At 48.1% G+C, this 24,976-nt stretch overlaps 1 protein-coding gene across 2 annotated transcripts in view; it reads right to left on the reverse strand.

Annotated features, from left to right (window-relative positions):
- Positions 1-14,966, reverse strand: part of LOC136366049 (6-phosphofructo-2-kinase/fructose-2,6-bisphosphatase 4) — a 51,271-nt gene extending 36,305 nt beyond the window's left edge. The window contains exon 1 of one of the 2 annotated variants that reach the window (XM_066326860.1): positions 14,901-14,966. In XM_066326860.1, coding sequence (XP_066182957.1) covers positions 14,901-14,952 — 52 coding nt within the window. In that variant the 5' untranslated portion in view covers positions 14,953-14,966. Of the gene's footprint in view, positions 1-3,580; positions 3,648-14,900 lie in introns of those variants that run through there. The other variant, XM_066326861.1, reaches the window with a different exon arrangement.
- Positions 14,967-24,976: the final 10,010 nt, after the last annotated feature.

Genomic DNA, 24,976 nt, shown 5'->3' on the forward strand with positions numbered 1-24,976 from the left:
AGGAAACCCGGGCTTTAATGCCTACAGCAAATGGTAATTATTTATAGACAGGGAGAAATAAAAGCCACTGAACCAAAGTTTCTGCTTGATCCTACAGAAACCAAACTTTTATCTGTGAACGTGCTGTATCATATGGCAGCCACACAATCCAAGGTTTACAACAGGTGCGAGTAACTTCCATGTATCTCGCTTCTCCAGTAAAGATAACACTTTTTAGTCTGACACCCCATAAAATATCCATAAATCACACAAGCATCTCTTCCTCCCGTCCTTCCACCATCTCCCTGGCAGCACACACTCGCTACCTGGAACAGGGGAAGACTTGCCAGTGTCCCAGAGGTGCCCGAGCCCTGAGCAGCCCGAGCACAGAGCTAAGGACAAACCCACCCGCAGCGCAGGGGCTCCGAGCGACAGCTGAGAGCCAGCGCGTTCCTGCGGCTCGACAACGAGAGCGGTGAGCCCGGGGGCTCTGGGGCGTTCCGTCAGCTCTCCCGCATAGCCCGGGGACACCCGGGACACCCCAAGGGCACCAGGGACATCCCGGGAACACACGGGACACCCCTCAGGCTCCCGCGGGTCCGGGACCGCCCGTGCCGCCAGGCGGCGCTGTGGCCCCTCCGCCGGGACTGCGCGGGCGCCGCCTGGTGGCTGTCCCAGGGAAAGGCACCGGCCCGGCACAGCGCTGGAGGGACACAGAGCCCGGGGGGACAGACACAGAGCCCGGGGACACAGATACAGAGCCCCGGGGGGACACGGACACAGAGCCCCGGGGGGACACAGACACAGAGCCCCGGGGGGACACGGACACAGAGCCCGGGGGGACACGGACACAGAGCCCCGGGGGGACACGGACACAGAGCCCCGGGGGGACACGGACACAGAGCCCCGGGGGGACACGGACACAGAGCCCCGGGGGGGGACAGACACAGAGCCCCGGGGGGGGACACGGACACAGAGCCCCGGGGGGACACGGACACAGAGCCCCGGGGGGACACGGACACAGAGCCCCGGGGGGACACGGACACAGAGCCCCGGGGGACAGACACAGAGCCCGGGGGGGACAGACACAGAGCCCCGGGGGGACACGGACACAGAGCCCCGGGGGGACACGGACACAGAGCCCCGGGGGGACACGGACACAGAGCCCCGGGGGGACACGGACACAGAGCCCCGGGGGGACACGGACACAGAGCCCCGGGGGGACGGACACAGAGCCCCGGGGGACAGACACAGAGCCCGGGGGGGACAGACACAGAGCCCCGGGGGACAGACACAGAGCCCCGGGGGGACACGGACACAGAGCCCCGGGGGGGGACACGGACACAGAGCCCCGGGGGGACAGACACAGAGCCCCGGGGGACAGACACAGAGCCCCGGGGGACAGACACAGAGCCCGGGGGGGACAGACACAGAGCCCCGGGGGGACACGGACACAGAGCCCCGGGGGGGGACAGACACAGAGCCCCGGGGGGGGACAGACACAGAGCCCCGGGGGGACACGGACACAGAGCCCCGGGGGGGGGACAGACACAGAGCCCCGGGGGGGGGACAGACACAGAGCCCCGGGGGGGGGACAGACACAGAGCCCCGGGGGGGGGACAGACACAGAGCCCCGGGGGGGACAGACACAGAGCCCCGGGGGGGACAGACACAGAGCCCCGGGGGGACACACACAGAGCCCCGGGGGGGGACACGGACACAGAGCCCCGGGGGGGGACACGGACACAGAGCCCCGGGGGGGGACACGGACACAGAGCCCCGGGGGGGGACACGGACACAGAGCCCCGGGGGGGGACAGACACAGAGCCCCGGGGGGGGACAGACACAGAGCCCCGGGGGGGACAGACACAGAGCCCCGGGGGACGGACACAGAGCCCCGGGGGGACGGACACAGAGCCCCGGGGACACAGACACAGAGCCCCGGGGGGGACAGACACAGAGCCCCGGGGGGGGACAGACACAGAGCCCCGGGGGGGGACAGACACAGAGCCCCGGGGGGGGACAGACACAGAGCCCGGGGGGGACAGACACAGAGCCCCGGGGGGGGACAGACACAGAGCCCCGGGGGGGGACAGACACAGAGCCCCGGGGGGGGACAGACACAGAGCCCCGGGGGGGGACAGACACAGAGCCCGGGGGGGGGACAGACACAGAGCCCGGGGGGGACACACACAGAGCCCCGGGGGGACACACACAGAGCCCCGGGGGGGGACACGGACACAGAGCCCCGAGGGGACAGACACAGAGCCCCGAGGGGACACGGACACAGAGCCCCAGGGGCGGACACGGACACAGACACAGAGACCGGTGGAGGGACGGGACAGACACACACGCAGCCCGGTGGAGGGGACACACACACACGCAGCCCGTGGGGGGACACACATGCACACACACACACACACGCAGCCCGGTGGAGGGGACACACACGCACACACAGCCCGGTGGAGGGGACACACACACACGCAGCCCGTGGGGGGACACACATGCACACACACACACACACGCAGCCCGGTGGAGGGGACACACACGCAGCCCGTGGGGGGACACAGAGAGCTGGCCATCCCTGTGCTGAGAACTGCTCTAAGCCCGCCCAGCCGCCCGTGCCCAGTTCTCCGGGAAAAATTAATTCCCCGTTACCTTTCAGAAAGGCACTGTCACAGCCAAGTGACACCGGGATCACTGTGCCAGGAGATAGCAAAAGCTTCGCAGAACTAAAATACATACTTGACTTTTAAGCACGTATGGTACAGTCAGAGTTTGCAGAAAGTTACAGGGAAGGAAAGCCCATCTACCAGCCCTGAGTTATTTCTTAAACCAAATGAAAAAAAAAAAAATTAGGATGAGTGAATCCACACTCAGAACCAAATATCCCCATTTCTTTCTAGATATTAAACACCAACAAATTATATTTCATCATTAATCTATTGCTTCAACTTCTCTAAAGTAATTCTCCTTCCAGTAAGTCATGGCATATATTTTGCAGTCCCACATTCTCAGCTATCTACTTTAACAAAACCCACAGTCACTGACCTCTACACACACAGCTGACAAAAAACTAAATCCAAACCCTCTCTATTGCAAATGGCAGATTACTGCTCCAGCTCGAAGTGACAGTGTCTAGTTTAAATGATCCCATCTTAAGATTGCATCTGCATTTTCTAAATCTGGCAATAGTGAGAGAGGGAGAGATCAGAGTTTAAGTTCTTACACCCGTTTAAGAAGGTGCAGACACACAAGAAATACACAAGAAAACATCACCCCTAGCACAGCACCAGTTTTGTTTCAGCACAAATTGAGGAGACACAGAGGAACACAGACTTTGCAATGATCATTACACATGGCTGTTATTCAAGAAATACAGACACACACCAGCACAGCCTTCAGCCACACACATATCTTACACACCCAGCTTTGACATCCATCCAAAGCTCCCCAGTTTCACATGGATTGGCTGGGTCTGACCAGCTAACAGGCAGCCTGCTACACTGCATCACAGTGTTTGTATAAAGCAGACAGGGTAATTCCTGTTGAGCTTATAACTGATTTTCTCTTTCAATGAAAAAAACAAATTCAAATATACCTTCAGCGGGCTGGTGGCAGTCCTTCATTGGCCAAAATCCGTGCAGCTGGAAGCATCACCCCAGGACAGCAGCCATCTAATTTATACAAGGCTGTTACAACACCGCAAGCCAATGAGAGGAGTCAGTGACCAAACACACAACTATGCTTCACCCTTTCTGTTCACAAGTAACAACAGTACAGCGTTTCAAAACCGGGTTTCAGGTGGAATGGGAGAGATTTCTCCCCACTCAGCTGATGTGAGGCATATCACTGATGAGTTTTTTTGACCAAGTATTTGTTGGGATGCTCTTACATAGTAAAAAGACTTGTAAATGCACCCAGTGTCTGCTATAATGGCCAAAGCTGCTGCAGAGCAGCTGGGACACTTGGCCTGTTCTGTCACATCCCTTGTTACACTAAGATCTCAGCAGGGAACCGACTGCTCCCCTCCAGGTAATTCCCATATTCCTGAAGTGCAGATCAAGCCTGGCAGGTTTTTCCTCCCTGTGCAAGAGAAGTCCCTAACAGCCTGCATAAAACACAATGTCCTTCTGCTCAGTATCTTGTGACCTCTATAAGCCAGGTACTAACCCAGCCTTGCTATTCAGTTGCCAAGGAAACCCAGAGATTAGGGAAACTGCACCAAAAAAAGCACCTCTCTTCCTTCCTGGGCTGGTCCTGAGCTCCTGGATGATGACACAGAGTATGCCTTGGGAGCAGTCATCCTGCACAAGAGATCCCTCAGGAGCTAAAAGCTTCTCACAGAGCTTCCCACTGAGAACAGAGTAAGTTCCTTCCCATTCAGAGCTTAGCAAGCACAATGAGCAATCAGGGCAGAGAGGTGCAGTGCTGGGTTAGCAGAGTGACATACACTGACTCACACCTTCTCAGTTCAGGCTCTCAGGACACTTTGTTACATCAGCTTTGGAAATGAAGGCTTCCCATCTCATCAAGGCCGCCTATGGTTCCCTCCTCAACCCAAAGTGCCGTCCTCCTTTTTGTTTTCCTAGAGTCTAATGTCCCAGGTGTCAACCCAGCAAAAATGACAAATAGCCCACTAAGTCCCCAAAAATTTCAAGCATCCCACATGACAAGTTCAGCAGGTTCCCCAGACCATCTCCACAGGTCCTTCCATTTGGGACTTGATTCCAAACCAACTGAAATCACAAGGGCCAGGCCTTGTGATACACAGCCCTAGCACTTCCTTCATTTCTTCTGAGCAACAAGTAAGTTTTATTAGTGGCACCATCCACTCTGTGTCTTCTTTTCTATCACTGCCTAGAGGGGAAATGTTCCAGTTGTCTTGGAGTAGACTGTTACCCCAAACGCAAACAAAAATCCATTAAGAATTCAGAAGTAAAACAAGAATCTGCTCTCAGCAAGACACACCTTCAGAAATTACTTTCTAAGAGTTCATTTTACTACCAGATTTCAGCATGACAGATCAATCTATCAAAGAGATTGATAAAAAATACCCAGATGGAATCATGTTTTAGATGAGAATTAGCTACTACTAAGGACAAGAAAATTCTTCAGTGCTACCAGGGGAATAGATTTAAACAACACCCAAGATCCCCGACACACAAAGTCATATAACTACAAGTACTAAAGAGATTCCTAGAGCTGAAACAAAATATTCCTTAGCATAGATAAGGAAAAAATAATTCATCCAAACAGAAAATCTTCATGTCAGGGAAATCAGCAGGCAAAGAAGTTCCTATCTATTCCAACAACCATCAACACATCTGATACAAGGGAAGATCTGACAGGTTTCGGGCACTCAGGACCTCACACCACACTTACTTGGCTGGAGAGACAGATAATTCCCACAGCAATTTGCTTTTGTGGTCTTTTCCTCATTGTCTACTGAAACATCATCAGAGTTGTTCACAGTGCATGCAAAGCAATGAGGTATCCCTGACAGCAGTGTTCATGTGTGGCTGGATTCCAGCACGGTTGTGTTTCCCCAACCATCACGACCCAACCATGAGGAAACGAGCAGCAGCCACACAAAGGTTTTATTGACAGAATTGTACCAATAAACTCTTGGATTGCTTTCTACAGAACTCGCTCCTTGCATTGCAGGAATATAAACTGTATCGGGGGAGATCTGTAAGATTACTTGGGGAGATACATGTTATCAGCAGAAAGTCAGCTCACCAACACGTGGACTGCATGAGAGCCACACAGCAACGGCCGAGACTCACAGACACAGCAATATCAACTAAAATAATATACACCTTGCCACAATGTCACACTGTTCCTTGGTATCTCTATGTGAACCATTCCTCAAGGCGTGGCCACTCAGAGTATTTTCCTTATGTCCAAGTATATGTTAGTATAGACGTTTATCACATTTTAGAATAAATGATTGATCTCTTCTAAATGTGGGAGGAATTTAATGTCTGGAGATAAACCCTTTTGATGAGACGTTGTTGTTTTCACACAAGGAAGTTTCCTGTGTTAAGCCTGGCATTAGGGGTAGATTTAAGGCCTGCCTGCATTAATTCTGTTTGTTAAATCTGAAGGACAAATCACTAAATCTTTACACCTTCAGTCCAAGCAGTCCTCTCCCATCTTTATCTCTGAGAGAACACAGAAGTTATTTCCCTGAAAAACAGGCAAGATCCTCAAGTGGTACTTCCAGGTATTGCTTAAAACTATTCCCATCATCACAGAGTTGAGCAACATTTTAAATCTTCCTGTTACGATGCAACATAAAGGAAAGATGGCATCCATTATTCATGTTTTCTAAGTGCAACCTGGAGGTAAAAAGCCCTTTGTAGATAAACCCTCTTACCAGAGTTACCAGGGACTCCAGACTATTTACATGAGGGGGCCTGTGCTTGTAGGAAGTGCAGAAAGAGGACATCAAACCCCACAGCATTTACACAAATTGCCTATTTACAGTCACATGTCCAGGGGTTAATTGAAAATCCCGGGTTTCTGAGAGGGCAAGTGCACTGAGGAGAGTCATTCCTGCACATTTTTTCTGGTAGAACCTGATGCTGTTACTATAGCAACAGCATGACCAGCCTGGCACAGCCCCTGCATGGTGGGTGCACCCCCAGACACTGCCCACCTGCCTGCAAGTCCACTTCAGTCACCTGATAGCCATCATTCAGCCACAGAAAACAAAGGCTGGATTAATCTGCAGCGTTTGAGAGAGAAGGGAAAACAAAAACACACCTGCACCCATGGGGATGTCTGTTTTTGTGCCTCTTGAACCTGCTTACAAGCAACCTGTGCTAAGCCAGTCTGAAAGTGCCTCTATGACCTCAAAGCTCTCTATTCCTTTTCAATCACCCAGCACATTAGAAAACCTCCCCAGTTCGGACTGACAGATTTAAGTACAATAGACAGTCCTTGTGAAAAATGAGTTCCACTCTCTTTTAAAAACTTATAAGTTTAATAAAAAAAATAAAATAGACAATTAGGAGACATAAGAGCAAACATTCCAGCTGGGGTGCCTCACCAGAAAGCATGCCCTTCTCTTTCAATTACTGTGTTTTAAGGATTTGCTCTTTTACATATTCAACAGATATTAAAACATTTTTTTCTGTTTCAAATTTCCCCAATCATCTTATTTGATAGATTTATTTGTGGGTGGCTCCACTCTGTCTGGTAATATGGGTCTTGGCTGTTTTGATTTTGATAGAAAAACCAGAAATCCTGCAGGGCCACAAGGTGATGACCCCTCCCCATAATTCTTGGCCTGGTCAGTTTTAGTCGTCACAAAGAAGAAATCCAGTCTTTCCACTATTCACACATCTCAATCAGAAAATACGTTCATCACCTTTCTAAACTCTCATTAACAAAACACAATACAGTACAATTGTACATATACTATTCATCCCAATATTTGCGAAAAGCCAACTTTATAATATGCATTTATTACAGCCCTTATCCAGGTTGACAGGCTTATGAATTATGCTCAGCTACTTTTATATTAGATATTTGAACATTTCTGGTGTATACATCTTTTCTCCTGTCACTCAGCTAGGATCCTATGAATCCCACTTGCTCATAACAGTAGGTTTAGGCTGCTAAATAAAATATATATATATATATATATAAAATAAGGGCAGCTGCCTTCAGAGTAGAACTAAACAAGGGCAGCTGCCTTAGAGTAGAACTAAAACACTTTATACCATCTTCAAAACCAAATCAACTGACTTCAGAAGTTCGATTCCACGAGAGCTGTCACTTCAAAGGGAAACATCTGTAAAAACTTACTACGTGCATTAGGGAAGTTGTCTGATGAGATGAAAAAGGAGAATATACTGACAACAAAGAGTACACAAAATTTGCATGTGATTCATATGTATGAAGTACACCAAATTAATTTTTTAAAAATCTTGAAGGCTTCGGGGACAGAGCCACCTATAACATGGCAGCACTTTAAAAGACGAGAGATAAGAGGATTTGGGAAGCACAACCCGGGGTTTGGGGCGTGAAATACTCAGTGACTGACGGGGAACTCAAAGGGAAAAAGGCAAGGAGGAAAACAGCCACTGGGCTGGGTGACAAACCCTCGGAGGTGTCGAGTGAATCTGTGAGTCATCAGCACTTAATAGAAGTTGAGGCCATGTGAACGCCTGGAAAAGGGCACGGGGAGACAAGAGCAAGACAAGGTCAAACCCTGGGAGGAGGAGGAAAAGCTGGACCAGGAGCGGAGAAGAGCATCATCAAAGAAAGAACAACAGCTCACTGGAAGCAGCAGAGAGTGTGAGAGAGGTCGTGCAGAACAGGAACAAAACAGGGGTCTGCAAACATTTGAGTGACATAACATGTAAACAGAGAGAAGCACCCAAAGCAGCCCTGGGATAGGAGAGGCTGAGGGAGAGAGAGTACAGCCCCACCTTGTAAGAGGGACTAGACTTCACTGAGAGCCAGAGCAAATCTTAAAAAGGGGAACAGGAGTAAAAGGTCCAACAGAGGACAGTCCAGGCTACTTTACAGAACAGGTGGGGTCATGGAAAAGCCCATGGCAATGGAAGAGCAAAGAGTAACAGACTCAAAGTCCTCCCAGTTACACTTGGGTTCCTGCATGTCCCACGGGCAACAGCAAAGCAGGTTTTGTGAAAGTAGAGATTAAATCCGTCTGGAAAGCCAGCATGGAAAACTGACACTGACACAAGGAAGAAAACAACTCACAGCATGTGCGATGCCAGCTGCTGCTGGAAATATTCTTAAGCTCTGTGAAAAAGAAGGGTATTCATCCAAATAAAAATACAAGCAAACCAGAGCAAAGCTGCTCAGAAGCTACTGGCGAATTTATAAAAAAGGCAAAAATTCATCCTAATTTGGCAAACTGCAGTTAAGTCAGGTAGTCGAAAACAACACCAAAGGGAAAAAATACAGGCCAGACACACAGATCTAAATCACAGTGAATCTCAGTATTCAGAGCCTCCAGGGCAGATTTCTCATTTTCTGTGCATTTTGCAAGTAGACTTAGATGGCTTATCAGCTTCCTGAGGCTAACAGGATCAATGTGCAAATGAGGAAGCTTAATAAGAGTAATAAAATTATGACAGCCAAAATAATCAAATTTACAGAATGCAGACAGGCTAAACAGCACAAATGCTACACATTAAACTCTTGCAAGGGGAAACATTCACCAAGTGAGACTCCAGCATAATTTTAGGAAAGAAGCCTTCTTTTTAAAACAAATTTTAAAAAGCAGCCCACCTGAGTTCTCTTTATATTCTGAAAAAAATATATATAACTTTGATTCAGCACAAGTGTGTCCCTAGAGAAAATACAAAAAATTATTCAGGTGCACAGAAGGCCATACTCCATCACATATGGCATAAAGGACAGCCTTTGGCACCAGAATGTGTAAAAACACATTCCAAAATTTAAATATCAATTGAAAGCCGAACAGGATACAAAAACAGCAAACAAAGCATGGGAATCAGAAGCAAATGAGCACACCCAGCCCTCATGCTCACTACCCCCAGTGAAACACCAGCTGCCCAGGACTGCTGGCTCCAGACACCCCACCCTGGGTCGGTCTGTGCCTGCTCAGGTCCCCCCTCACCACCAGGCACAGATGAACCTTCTTTCCCACGAGAGAGGTCTTAGAAACATTAGTCTTCCACACTGTAATGAAAACTGGCTAGCAGGAGTGAAGAGGTGCCCTGCCAATGCTCCCAGGACACACAGGGCTCTGACCTGGTCCCATCAGACCTGGGACTGAGAACAGACAAGCCCAAATCTCTGGAATTGGCCCAGCCCGGGGGAGAAAAATCAGTTAAAATCCCAAGACATAAATCTGTGGGAGATATCTCTTCCGGAACTGCTTGGATTTTTAAGCTCCTCTCCTCTAATCCCCAAATGGAGCATTTCTCAGGGAAAAATAAAGAAGAATCCGCGAGATCGAGCTTCCACCAAAACTGAGTAACGTCTTCAGCAGTACCACGACTTCTGCTCCCCCTCCTCCGGCCCATCAGTCCACCTCTCACAGGCCATCTGACATTTTCTAATTGCAAGAGGTCATGAACTCCTGAAAGCTCCTCATTGTTTTGGGGAAACCACTTCCACATGGGTAGCAGAAAAAAGAAAATACAGAGCTCTTCTCTTTTTCCCCCCCCCTCCTTAGTGCAGAAGGTAAATGCTGCAGAGCTCAAGGATATCAACAGGGTTCCCATGAACAACAAATGTTGCTTGTTATTAACCAACAACATCAATTTGATTTTCAGAGACATATGACTATAAAAGGAAACTTAAAAGGAAGGAAAATCCAGCCTTAAATGCAAAGAGTGTCAGTGGTCATTGGTCAGAAGCCGTTTCAGATGCATTAAAACAGCTCAGGTGGTTGTGCTCCTCATGTCAAAAGGGTGGGTGTAGTCATAGAGAAACTTTCAGCTATAATAAATCACCACAAATGTTTCACCTTTCCATGTTTTTATTTATACCATCCACTGCACCTAACCCAGACATGAGGATTTCTTGCTGCTTAGGGAAAGCTCCCCATTTAGGCACCTAAAACAGGCAGGATCAAAGCGAGCCTCTGCAGACAGCCCAGACTGAGACAACAGCGAGTCTGCTGCTGTCTGCACACGGAGAAATCCCTCACGTGGGAATCCACTGCCAGAGAAGCAGCACCACGAGTGGCTTTTCCGAGAGAGGCAGGAATAGCATGTCCCAGCCATTTTTAGGTGTCACTCTGGTGACAGGCACCAACCCCGCAGCAGATCTGGGGCTGGCAAGGGCTGCTGTAACTCCTGCTGAGAGAACACTGCCAGGGAGCCTGGATCACACAGCTCCTCAACGCCCAAGGCTCATGAAGCCAGCTCCACACAAAGACAGGGCACCATGCAGAAACAGAACAATTTTTTTTTTAAATAACTACCCAGGAAGGACTTCAGGCAACTCTAGCTCACCTTCAGAGTCAAAAAGAGAGGCAAGAACTTAAAACCCATTATTCGCCTTTTTTTATATCTTTTCCTACATTTTTCTACTCAAGCACAGCCTGTAAACAATACCGTAACATACTGAATCACCTGGAAACTAATGCCATACAGTCATTTCAGATATTCAAGTGCAGAAATCACAGCTTTAAATTCCATGTTCCAATGTAACAGGCACATTGTTTCTACAAGGGCGCTAATGACAAATTCATCCCATTTTATTAATAAAACATCTGCAAAACATCCTTTTTATTCATCACACGGATCCAAGTCAGTTGCAATTTAGAGACTCATCATTTGTATTCATGGAAGCTCAGTGCTTCAGGGCTCCAGGATTAATTCCAGTGTTACTTAAATGTTGCAGACACCAACATCCAGGAGAGCTACTCATTCAGCACCTTCTCAGATGAGAGTTAAGTTTGGCAGAATCAAAACACAACCTTAAAAGTACTTAAAACTGTACTGTTGTAAAAGCACAGGTAAGTTGACACATTTCACACAAAAAACCTCAAGTACTTCTCCTCTTCGAATGGACACAAATTCACAGGCTCAGCACATCAGAGAGATTTTGGGGAAGAGAAGGCTCTGGGAGATATTACAGCACTTTCCAGTGCCTAAGGGGGCTCTAAGAGACCTGCAGAAGGCCTTTTCACAAGAGCATGGAGTAGCAGGACAAGGGGAAATGGCTTTAAATTGACAGGGCAGGACTAGATGGGATATGAGGAATAAATTCTTCCCCAGGAGGGTAGTGAAGCCCTGGCACAAGGTCCCCAGAAAAGCTGTGGGTGCCTCATCCCTGGAAATGTCCAAGGTCAGGTGGGATGGGATCTCAGCAACCTGGGATGGTTGAAAGTGCCCCTGCTCATGGCAGGGGGTGGGATAGGCTGAACTTTATTGTCCCATCAAACCCAAACCATCCTGTGATTTTACTTCACCAGGTCAGCACCTCAGCAAGTAACAGGCTCAGTACCTCTGGAGATTAGGATTCGTAATTAGTGAGTGATTACAATACTTGGGGCCAGGTTTTGGCAGGAAAAGGCTTGGTTTGTAAGCCACCCTGGCGCCATGCTGCAACCTTGTCAGAGCACCCCAGGCCAGTGCTGCCCCCGACACTGCCCCTCTGCACCACCAAACCGTGCCCCAAAATCCACCACTGCTGGAAATAACAACCTGTGTGAAGCAATGAGGAACTCTCTCCCGCAGCCCCACTTTGAGTGCCTGGTAAAAATCTAGTGAAATCACGAATCAACCTAAATTACTTAATTTTAGACGCTGGAGAGCCCAACTAGACAGACTAGGGAGTCTGGAGTTGATTATTATCTTTTACTCCCTTTTACAATTTAATTACTTCACCTCTTATAGTCTCAGACACCACAAGCCAAGCACTCTGCCTGTGAGAAAAGGTTAACAGATTAATTATTTCTCTTATAATGGGAGAAAACAGCTTCTGGGGAAAACCTTTGCAGACCCAAGGAACCCTGCACTTCTCAGGCTCACAGCTGCTTCCTCCTTACTCGTGTTTTGAGATTTTTTTACCCTTTCTACTACACTGGCCTTGTGACTCTTCCCAAGAATCCCCACCCAGGGTGTGGGGCCACAAGCTTACATCACATTCAATAAACTAAAGCAAACAAATTTAAAAAGAGAAACAGAACAAAAAATACAGAGTGGGAAGGTGGGAATACTCCACCAGGTCATTTCTTTCAGAAGAAGGCCAAGAAGGCGTTCCCCAAATATGTGATCTTTTCCAGCACTTCAAGGCTAAGATTTATATTTATCTCAAGAGAAAATCTGTGGGCATCATACGCAAAGGTTAAGCCCCAAGGAAACCATGCAAGTCCAGTGAGCCATTCAGAACACATCCATAGTGCTTCACCAGCAATTAAATACTGTCCACAAGTTGGATTTACCAAATCTCTTACTCATAAAAGCAGAGGGAACACTGACGCAATCAAACTGAGAAAAATACTGGTGCAACCAGGCTGGGTTTTTTTTTTTTAATTGGATGGATGATACATAGAAAAAATAAATATCACTCAATTCAACAACATCCTGGCTGATGGTAAGGGTTATACTTATAAATCAGTTACATTTTCATAATAAAATGTCCTATTTCATAGCAGATCCTTCCTTTGAATGACCTCAAGAAAGTTCTGCAACCAAATCCTCCCCAAAATGCTCTCAGCTTTGGGTCGTCATCCTGCACAGCTATCCCTACATGAATGCTCTCATTAGATGATGCACCGATTTGAAAGGACTGGCATCTTATGTAAATGGATGTTATTGCCTTTAATTGCAGCCATAATTATGGGAGTGCCTCAGAACTGAGTAAGGTCACATTAAGCAAACTTACTGGAAACTTCGGGAACTGCTCTGCAACACCCTGGACGAGCATCAGGAGTCCCACAACGGGCACTTATTCAGTCTCATCTTCAGCTCTACGCAAAGCATTACAAAATCAATCCATCCTATATGGGATTGCTCCAAGTTATAGTTGGTTTAGTATCTTTTTGCCTCAAATGAACTAGTTTCTCTGGCATTTATCAATATAAAAAGTTCAGTTCCGAATTAACGCCTTTTAAGATCGAAAAAATCTTAAAGAATCTTCAAGATTCTTTGGTATTAATATCTTTATTTTCCTCCTTGCACCTCAAAGGGCCACATGAGCACCATGGACCTGCTGGAGAGCCAACAAGGAGCCAGGTGCTGACAAGAGCAGGGAGAGCAGCATCCAACTCCCCTGGCACAGCCAACAAATCCCTGCTCGTGAAAGACGCCAGCACAAGCATCGTGGGAATAACCAAAGGGGTAGTGAAGGGCTTTTAGTTCAGCCACAAAGCAATGGCCATCACCACATTTCAGTGGCTGAATGGGGGTCCCCCCTCCTAGCCCAAGAGGTTCTGAAACACCAACCTTACTGAAATGCCTTTCCATGCCCTTGGCTGGAGTCAGGCATGGAGGAAGCAGGCAGCTGCCTACTCTAAGGCTGGCAGAAGCAAAGTGATGGCTGTAAACAAGCCTGTGACTCACTGGGCAGGAGCCACAGCCCCTCTACACCCGACAACACCCAGTTTTGTGTGGCACCGGGCAATTCAGGCTCCTGGTCCCGTTACCAAACCTGAGAACAACAGCCCTCACTGCCACATCCATCTCTGCCTCCCTGTCCTGCCCCATGGCAGCAGCAGTGCTTGGTTTATCTTCCAGCCTACATAATACAATTTTCCTAGAAAGTGGGGAAATTATATCCAAACATAACTATGGCTGAGGCTACGTTCAAAAGTTTTGGTGCACCTGCGTCACAGCTGTCACGCTGTATTACACAAAGTGCCTCACAAACACGCCAGACCTCGGTCCCCAGGGACAGACAGCCCTTTCCAAGGCAGGCCCCAAGGAGCCAGCAGCCGAAGCTCACGGAGGAAAGTAAAAACGGTGCAGATTATGCGCTTTTTATGGAGTTGCCCCTAGGAATAGGAGAAGAAGAGCTAACCAGTTAGATCAGTATTTGCCAAAGCACTGGTTTTACACCCTTCCTCAGCCAATGGAGAGCACCAAGGCTTGGAGGAGTGAGATGTAAACCCGCCTTCCTACAGACAGTTAAAAAAAAAAAAAAGTCCATCACAGCAAAGCAGTCTCCAAAAATAACTCGGCAAGCAAACAGCTGCTGGTACACTACGATTACCTCTTTCCACGCCACATCTCCCAAACCCTCCTTCACCCAGGGCTGCCCCAGCAGAAGCCGCAATTCCCATTTCAGACCGAGCTTTCCGCGATGCCGGGCACCCTCACTGCTCGGTGGAGCCGGGAGGGAGAACCCCGAGCAGGAAAACAGCACCCTCCCTTTCAGCCGAAGGCGCGGGGCTCTCCCGGGGGCTGCCCCGCGGGCGGGAAGCCGGGCCCGGCAGGGGAGAAGCGGCGGGGTCCTACCTCGGCAGCGCCGGCCCTGAGGGCAGCGGCCGCGGCGGCGGCAGCCCCACATGGGCGGCGGGCTGGGCTCCGGCGGCGGGCACGGACGGCGGGGGCGCAGGGCCGCGGGAGCCCCGCGGAGCCGCCCGCGGGTGTGCGCGCCCCGAGCGGGGCGGGGCGGGGCGGAGGGACCGGCCCCGGGCAGCCCCCGCCCCGCCGGAGCCCCCGCCCCGGCACGGCCGGGGACGGCACGGCCAGACACGGCCCCGCACGGCACGGCATGGCACGGCAACCCCCGGCCCGGCACGGCACGGCACGGCCCGGCCCGGCACGGCACGGCCCGGCCCGGCACGGCACGGCACGGCACGGCACGGCACGGCACGGCCCGGCCCGGCCCGGCCCGGCACCGCCTGGCACGGCACGGCACGGCACGGCCCGGCACGGCCCGGTCCGGTACCGCCTGGCACGGCACGGCACGGCACCGCCTGGCACGGCACGGCACGGCCCGGCACGGCACGGCACGGCACGGCACGGCACCGCCTGGCACGGCACCGCCCGGCCCGGCACGGCCCGACACGGCACGGCACGGCCCGGCACGGCACGGCCCGGCACGGCACGGCCCGGCACGGCACGGCACGGCACGGCACGGCACGGCCCGGCACGGCACCGCCCCGCACGGCACGGCACGGGGGTCGCCCGGGGCCGTGAGGGCTGCTGCGCCTCAGCGCGGGCACCGGCCCTGCCACCGCACACCGCGCCACACCGCCCGCTCCCTGCCGGGACCGCCGCCCGCACTCCGTGTTCAGTCAAAACGAGCCGGAATTTAAAACAAACGAATACACCGATAAGTAAAAATCAGGTAGACGTGAGGGAGGTGCGGCGGCTGTAGCCATTTTGGAGAGCTGGGTGTGCCTGCGGCCGGAGCGGTGGGCTGCGGGCAGCAGAGAGCCTCGGGAGCGCCGCGGAGCCACAGGTGACCCCGGCGCTGAGCCGACACAGCGCACATCACCCCACCTGCAGCCTCAGGCAGGGCACGGACACCAGCCAGGGCTGGGATCCAGCTCCCGGGGAGCCGGAGCAGTCCCAGGGATAGCCTGTCCGGGCAAATACCGCCTGTCCGGGCACTCAGGGCACGGCCACCCACCCAGCTGCTTGGGGCTGCAGCTTTTCGCTGCCCTTGGCATACAGCATCCCCGAGGACACGTACAGCATCCCCCCCAACACAAGCTCGAGCTGAATGGCGAAAGTCCTCTAGGTTTTTATACCACCCTTGGGGTGATACTGAAGCGTGTTTGTTCTTTTGTTCAGGTTGGGGCAGGTTATTTTCGTGGTTGCCTCTCGTCACGTCTTTGTAATTGAATAAGGCTGTCCCCCTGAGGCAGAGTTGAACTAAATGGGTGTGTTTAGGAACTTCAGAGCTGTTATCACACTGTCCTGCACCGGGGTGAGGAGCTGGAGAGGCAGCACTGTGCTCAGGACAGTTACATGACTTTCTGTGCCTTTGGCCTGCAGAGATAGCAAACACAAGTTTGGGGAGGGGGAAACACCACTGCAGAAGAGAGAGGGCCAAACAGAAAATGAAAGAAGATTAAGGAAGCATCAGTATCAAGCCACTTACTAGTAAAAAATCAGAATAATTCCGTTTTTAAGATGAAAATGGTCGACATAAGCAATGGAGTTAAGAATTTTTTTTTTTTTTTTTTTTTTTTTTTTTTTTTTTAGTTTTGCTTCTTCATAAAATTCACATGCAAATTTTCTTTACCTTGTCAGGATGTCTTTCATCTACCTACACACCTCCATCCTGCTTCCCAAGTTGTGTCCAAATGATATCAACTCCTAAGTTTACTGTCTGGGCAGCTGGTTTCAGATCCCCACTGGCACCAAAAGCACTGTAACTATGCTGGCTCTGCCTGGGCATCACCTGATGCTTTAAAACTTCAGTTAATAAAGTACAACTTCTGAATTGCTTATAGAAGTTAAGCCACGTGAAAGAAAGGGTGGGTTGTTGGTGTGGATTTTTTAGACAGAGGGTATTGCATGCTTATCTCCAAGTGATGCCCCCTGCCATGAGGAAACCTGGCAGCTGAGGTCAGTAGGATGCCTGGTATCCTTTCCTTCAAATGTGTGTGTTCGGTGACTCAGAGCAAGGACTGACTTCCTTTGGTCTGAGACACCAGGCCCCTGCTGCTTCTCCAGTCCTAGGCTGTAACAGCCGCTCTGGAAATCTGATTTTCTAGGAACTGAGGGCAAACGCAAGAGAAAAGCATTTCACTGTTGATGCAATGCTGAGGAATGCTTCTTTTTGTTTCCGGGAACATTCAAAGTAAGATCCAACTCCTTGTGCAGCCCCTAGAGCTGAACAGCTTCTGACGGTGCCATAGTGCAAGTGTTGGCCTCTTTGGAGGTAGAAGTCACCTGTGTCCACCTTCTGCACAGTACTTAATCCTTATTAACTCTCTATGATTTCATCTGAAGTATTAATGATTAGTTTGCTTTATCTTCTTAAGGAGCTCAAGTGACTTTACATAACTGTGGTCTTTTCTACATTAGCAAGCTTTGTTGTCCACTGCTAAGAGCGTGAAGATGTGGTTGATACTTAGAGCCCCCATGTCCTTGTACTGTTCTGGAGCAGAGCATTTGTCACTGGCACAGATGGCATAGCTCAAACCTTGATTTAGTTAAGTCTGCTTTTGGTCACTGTGCTTCCAGCTTGAAGCAAGGGGCACTGGAGTTGTTTGAGGGTTTCTCTGAAAGAAATATCGTACAATTCTGAGCTCTGGGATAGGAATGTGCCCTTGGTTTCATCTGCTTTCCCCCTGAAACGTCTTTTAGTCACAGTTTCTTGGCTTAGTGAAACCTTATCCCCATGTTTCATAACAAAAACAAAAACAAAAAAACCGACCTCCCCCCCGAAAAAAAACAACCAACCAACCAACAAACCCAAAAAAACCCAAAAAAAACAACAAAACAAAAAAACACCAAACCACCAGGGTTTTTTTGCAGCTGGTGTGAAGCAGCAGCAGGTAGTGAGGCACAGCCAGAAATGAAGCTCAGGGAGGTTGGGCACTGCAGCGGCTCGACCTCCTGTCCTTGGCCTTAAAATCAAGGAAAATCCAACAGAACCACCCAACTGCAAGGATTCCTTGCTGCTTGATGTTGGTGAAAAGGTTCAGAGTTAACCTCCTGCCCTCCTGGCCAGTGAGATGTGACTCAGTGTCAGCCAGGAACTTCCAGTACTTTTGGCAGAACAAAAGGTCCTGAGCACCAGTGGTGAGGGCAGCCTGTAACCCTGCACGGGCTGGTGGGCAGAGCCTCGCGGGGGATCAAACAGGCTTTTATTTTAGTGGTTTTTCTCTTCTGCTTAACCATGTTTATCCTCCTGTACAATGCTTTTTTCAAGGTGGGAAGGCACACCTTGGCCTTTGTGTGCAGCAGCTACCCCCCTACAAAAGCTGTACTGTAGGACCCTAACAGAGGACTTCAGTGTTCTTAAAAGCAAAACACATCAAATCACTGATAAACCAGTGCAAATATTGACAACAGCACTTGCTAGAAATCTTGTGTTTTGCTCAAGATCTGTGTAGTCAACCACTATTGAGGCTGTTGAGATTTTGTTCAAATTGGAGAGGTGTAGTTAATTTGGCAAGTGGAACTAGGAACAGATTAATGAGGGAAATAAATAAATCTGAGAACTTATTTGCATTTAGGAGAACTCAGCAGGAGAGGAGACTGTTCAAGGTAAGAACTCACAGTTTCTGCCTGGGATGTTTGATCCTAGCTTGTGCTTGGATAAAGTAAGCAAGCAGGGCCATCCATTTGGAAAATGTTTGACTTAGTCCTGTGCCTTCCTCAAAAATAGTTAAATTGGAAGAATTGCTGCACTTACAGGCCTTGGAAAATATTTTTCCCTTCATGTGGCTTTGTGGTTTCAAGTAACTGAAGAGAAGGCCTCAAAAATACATTTTTCCTTCAGCTGCTTGGCAAGGAAAAGGGCTTATCAGAGCAACGTGGCTGGGGCAGGCCTGGACTGCCTGGGGACACCAATCCCATTGACTGTGTTTTTCACAGGTCACATTCCTCCTGCTCTAGTGCGAGCCAGTATTTCTTACCTCTGGATGACAATAATTTAAAGACGAGTAAATCAATTGGATTTTTGTTCCTCAGCTTCATTGGGAAGTTTCAGCTGTTGGGTGCTTTGTTAAATTCCTTGGAAATTGGCCACATGCAGGATTGCACTGCATTCAGTTCAGCCAGATAACACAAGTCTTTCTTAAAGATATATTTTCAATCTTTACCTAAATTGTAAGTGTGCAGAAGAATAAAAGGCAGAAACCAATAGGTGAACCATCAAACAAAAGTTAATACAATTACTGTACCTTTTTTTCCTTTCTTTGAGCTGTTTCTTTTGTCTGGACTATAAGATCTTTAAAAATCAGGTGTATCCTTGTTCTGAAGCATAGGAGCATGTTAAGGTACCCCAAGACCGGAGACTTAAGATATTTGGGAAGCCTTATCTTTTCAAGTAGGAATTATATCTCCAGCGTGGTCAGACCCTAAGAGCTTGTCTGGCCTTTCTCAGGCTCTTTGGAGGAGGGAAATCTTGTTATGTGCATTGCTGGAGTGCTTGTTGTGCTATTTTTATGCTGCTCAGTTTTTGTGTGTGCAGCTGTAGTCAAGTGTTGCTTCTTTATCCCAGACAACTGAGATTTTCCATAACCTTTGACTAAGAAAAAATGTATCTTTAATTACAGCTCCCCTTCACAACAGGCAGCATGTAAGAAGATTATATAAATATTATATTAAGCACATTTTTTGGCAAATTGCTTGCATTGGTGTTGCATTTCTTTCCACCAGTGCCTGGGTGATAGAAGAAATAAATTACGAGCTTGGACCATAATGGAAATTATTGCTCTGGTGTTGTTCTCTTCTAACTTGGGGATTTCTCATTAATTAACAACCTAGTTAAAATAACTCTGACATCAATTTGTCTACCAAGAACCCAGATCAGGGCACTTTAAAGATGAATCCCCTTACTCTTGGTTATCAGTGGGTATTTTGTGATAAGCCTGCATAGGTAGAAATAAGGCGCTTTTTTTTTTTTTTTTTTTTTTTTTTTTTTTTTTTTTTTTGGCCTTCTAGTCACAACTGAGGTGGAAAAGGTTTCATGACCCTTCTGGCTAAGATCCTGAAGATTAGCTCCAAAAAGATTTTGGTGGCAGTTTTTCTTGGGCTCACCTGGTTTCAGACAATGATGGGACACTGATGGTCAAGTTATTTCATTCAATTTGAATGTAATTACTGATTAAACAAATTCTGTGAGTGGATGAACAAGTGAACAATCCATGAAATAAAAAGCAACATCGGTGTTTGTCCGTATGAATAAATGCAGCATGGATTTTATGACAGAGAATCTGTTTCATCCAACCAATTTTGGTAGAGTGGCAGAGGTGCAGAGAGAAAAGGGTACCTTTGGAGGGCTCTTCTGTCCTAGGCCAGTGACTGTGAAGGGTCACTTGTGCCCCAGGAGCTGGGTTATGTAGTCAGGGAGAGCAGACCCACATTCAAGTGTCACCACTTCCACTATTTTATAAAAGGAAAATAAGCTTAGCTAGAGACCACCCTCTTTGCCAGCTGCCTTGAAGACAAGGAAGCAAACACCTACCTGTGTGTTTGTTCTGCTGCAGATTTGCACAAGACACACTCCCCAGGGCACGCCGGGTGCTGGTGTTCAGACATCCAGGGTGGTTCTGCATCAGGCACCGTGATGGTGTGAGGGATTCAGACCTCCAGCACCACTGCCCTTGCTGTGCTGGATGCTGCCAGTTATCCATGTCTTCTTACTCTCCTTACAGATTTGTTGCTATGGTGAGAAAAGCCAAGCCTTAAATATTGGACTCCCTGTTATCTCAGCTGGTATCTGCCGTGTGCAGGTATCAGTTGGTGCGTATTTAAACAAATAAGATAATAAAGAATATACGCTTTGCACTGTGGGCAAGTTCTGCCACCAAATTTTGGGTTGTTGATGTTTTTTTTCCCCTGCTTCAATTTTAAATTGGTTTGTTTTTGCTGAAACTAACCTTGAACTCTGCCCAACAGCACAGAGGATTACAACTGTTTATGTCTTAATTGGGGAATAGGACCAGTAACCTGTCAAAACAGATTTTTCCTCATGAGAAGTTACAGTCAAATGCAGGACAATTCTCACAAAATGTTCTGCTATATTATTTAGTGTTTGCTTGAAGTCTGCACTAGCAGATTAGAGCAGCGTTTGGAGCACTATATGGTTTTATGCTGAACATATTACTGGAGGGAAATGAGTTTACAAGGTGTTTTACATAGTGCAAGGCTGCAGCTTCACTGTGACCCTCCTCGGGCTGTTGATAACACTCCTGCTGATTTACTAATGCCAGCACAGGACACTGATTAGCCTGTTCTAAAGCCCCAGGGTGGAAAATAACTAGGAGGGAAGTTGCTGCCAAATCAGAGCAGAGGAGATGCTGCAAACGGGACAAGTGTTCTGCCTCTGACTGTCCCCCCAGCAGTGAAAAACACAAACTACACTTTTCCCTAGCAGAAAACGTGGAAGCCCTTGCACCCCACACAGCAGCTCTGCCTGAGGCTGGCCTGGAGCACTCGCAACAAAGGAGCTGCTGCTGCACCCACATTCTTGTGGTGAGAGTCCTGCTCTGCTGCCCAGCCCCAGTAATAGCAGATTAAAAACGTTATGGAACAAAGCAGGACAAGTTCTCAAGCACAGAGGCGTTTTTATTTGTATAACATAAAGCAAGGTCTGCTGTTTGTGCTGAATGTTTAAACACTCACTGAGAGCCCACAAACGGTGCTTCGGGGTTTATTTTTTTTTTCCAAGTAACTTCTGAAATTGCAGTCTGATGAATCAGAGGAATGAAGGCTGATATTCCTGCTAGTTCTCGGAAACAGGGTATGTCAGGTCCAGGGCAGTAGCAGAGTCTGTGGCCCTTGAGGATTACTTTAGGTCTTTCTTAAATATGGCTTGGTTTTTATAAATCTTTTAACATCTTTTGCAGAAATGCCTGAGCAAGGGAAAACGTTTGGAGTGGCTGATTTTTTTAACATAAAACAGAGATACAAAGACGTCGTAAGAAAGAGCCACTTTCATTTTGGGTAACTGGTAGCTTGAAAATTTTGTGTTCAAGTCGGTGCAGTTGATGCTAGGGATGGGGGGGTTGGGATATAGAGTCTTGAATTCAAGCTCTGGAAATTATTTCTGTAGGAGCTGATGTTTCACTTTTGAAACAATAATCAGAAGTGAGCTTTGACATTGCACCTGGAACAGAAGTGGCAAGTTTTAGCTAAAAGCATTAACAGGAAAGCAGCGAAGCCTTGTTCACACCCTCGGTGCTGCTGGCATATGGGGGGTGTGCTTTATTCAAAGCCAGCGAAACCCCTGCTGCTCTGGGTACCTCAAGCTGCTCATAGGCTCAAGTGTCATTGGAGCCAGTTTCTGTGCTGCTGCCTCCTCCTCCTCCTCCTGGTCTCATGTTTCGCTAAGGTACCTCTGAGTCCTCTTAGCTGCTCCTGCTGGGTGAGCTGCTCTCCTGGAAGCTTTGGGCACAGCAGAGCAGCATTTGGGAGTTAGGGGGGCTTTCTGCAACTGCAGCTAAACAGAGTGACCGAAACCTGCCCCGGGTGGCAGAGTACCCAGCCCTCCTCTCTCCCTTTAAGCTGCCATGTGTTTGCACGCCCACGAAGCAAGCTGAGCTCTGAGTGACCAGCCCTGGGTGCCACAAGCCTCCACTGCAATGCGAATGAAATAAAAGGCATTTAAATACTCACATGCCATCTCTTTGATTTCAAGCCATACAGTTGCCTCGATCTGCTTTTGGGAAGGATTTATTTCTTCCAAGAGAGGTTTGTACTTGTATGTCAGGAGAAGCTCAGCATCCAGCTATGAGAGCTGAAGAAGTGGTCTGGTTTTGGTTTTATGGCTTCAGTCCAGATCTTTGGATGCAGTGAAATGCAACAGCAAATGATAGCTAATGGGGTTCTAAAACAACTTCTGGGGTCTCAAAATACCGTCACCCCCTTGGTCATCTAATCGTAGTTGTGGGCTGTTAATGCAAGACAAAACTGAAAACGTCTTAGTGTCTGACTAAACTGATTTCTAACAATGTGGGGAAATATCTCTTTATACAGATTCTGAGTTTTTTAGTCAGGAGAACAAGGCAGATGTTCTTATTAGGTAAATAACAGGCCGCTAATTTCCTACTTGTACGTGAAAAGCCTGTGGATTGCTTGGAAGGGCTTCCTTCTGTATGTTTTATGCAAGTCTTAATCTACACCTTACCCTTCAGCTGAACTACTTATGTCCTGGTTATATCAAAGCATTTAAAGGCTCCTCCCTACAAGTATCTTCATTCTAGACTGTAAAATAATTATTCTATCTTCAGAGCACTCAGCAGTTCATTTCTCTCAGTTTGGGAAAATTAACCATGGTAAATACTTAGGATTATTTGTGGAGATATGAGGCTTAAGCAACATAGACAAAAAATAATGAGTCATTGAAATGAAAAACCAAGCAATGTAAGGGCAATTCTAAATGACAGTCTTCCCTCATTTCTTGGAGCAGCACGTGGAAAAAGCCTAAAAATTAATTTAGTGTGAATCCTGTAATGCAGTGGACAAGCAAGCTCTGCACACAGCATGTTTGTCAGTCATCCTGAGCATGGAAAACCAGAGCTGCTGTGACAACACCGTGAGCACATCCCCCCGAGGGCCAGAAATGTGACCCACGCAAAGTCCCGTGCCTGAATTATTGCTGGCTCCCCTCCAGCACCCTCCTGCCTAGTGTGGGCTGGCTCCGGCAGCGCTGGGCTTGCACAGCTCTACACATGTACAGGTTTTTTTCAGACCTGGAAAAAACAACCAGCAGATGTTCAGTGCTTCCACATTGTCTGCTGGCACCACATGCAGTGTCTTTTTAGTCTCCATTCCTCAGCGTCTGGAGCGAGACAAGCTGAATTATATGAAATCCAGGATCTTGGGTGTCTTTAGATACCGTGTGAGGGGCAAGGATAGAAGAATAGCTACAATAAGTAGGATGAATAAAGCAAATCCTCTTAAACATTCAATGCTATTATTTGAAAGTGGCAAACTGCATTCATGCCTAAGTTTGCATTATTTCTATAACAAGAAAAGGAGCTGTTTCAAGAAATAAGGGAAGTCTGTCACTTTTCTTTAAGAAAAGCCACACACACCTGGAGACAAGGTTTCTGCAGGGTTTCTGTGGCTTCCGTGCCAGAGCCTCTGCAACTCCTAAGGAAATCTATCCTGAGTCTCTATCCTGATGCCCACCTCAGTGGTTTGGTTAATGGATTGAGATAATACTGTCCAGGAGAACCTCAGACCAGCCTCCAGTTAGGCACCAGTAGCTGAACACTTGAAGCATATTAAATTACCTGAAGTTACAAGCACACAGCTCTGATCCCTTCCAGACATAAGGAGGACTTGAAATTCATGGTAATTTTCTTTGTGTGAATAGCAAGGTGAACTTTGCTTTCAATATCAGCATTTAATACAGAGCAAATATCAGATTCCCTGTAACTTGGGAGGAGTGTGTTTGAGTATTCATTTAAGGTAAATCACATTTCACATACAAAAAATAATAAAATAATATTGTTTCCAACATTTACATACAATATTTACCAAGCTGTCTCTATAAGAACTAGATATAACTATTAATTCAGAGCCAAAATCCAATTATGACTGCTTTTTCAGGGGCCCCCAGCTTGTTAAAGAGCTTGGTAATAACAGAGTGTATGTTTCTGAAAGCTGTGACAGGAGAATCCAAAGGCTTAATTATGTTTCCAGCAGTATATTGTCAGATCCTCCTCAACATAATAATAAGAAGTGAACAAAAGAAATGTAGTAACTCTGCAATGGTTTACACTGAGCAGTTTAAAAATTAAGAGTGCAGCTTTGTAAGTCCCTAGTACATACATAGTGCCATGCAGTGCAGTTCCAACAAGGAGAGATTATCTGAATTAGAGCCTAAAATCAGAGAACTGAGCATGTGATTCCCCTACCCCAAGATGAACATCCAGATGAAGATACCAACC

This window comes from Sylvia atricapilla, chromosome 11 (genome assembly GCF_009819655.1).
Source record: "Sylvia atricapilla isolate bSylAtr1 chromosome 11, bSylAtr1.pri, whole genome shotgun sequence".
NCBI lineage: Eukaryota > Metazoa > Chordata > Aves > Passeriformes > Sylviidae > Sylvia > Sylvia atricapilla.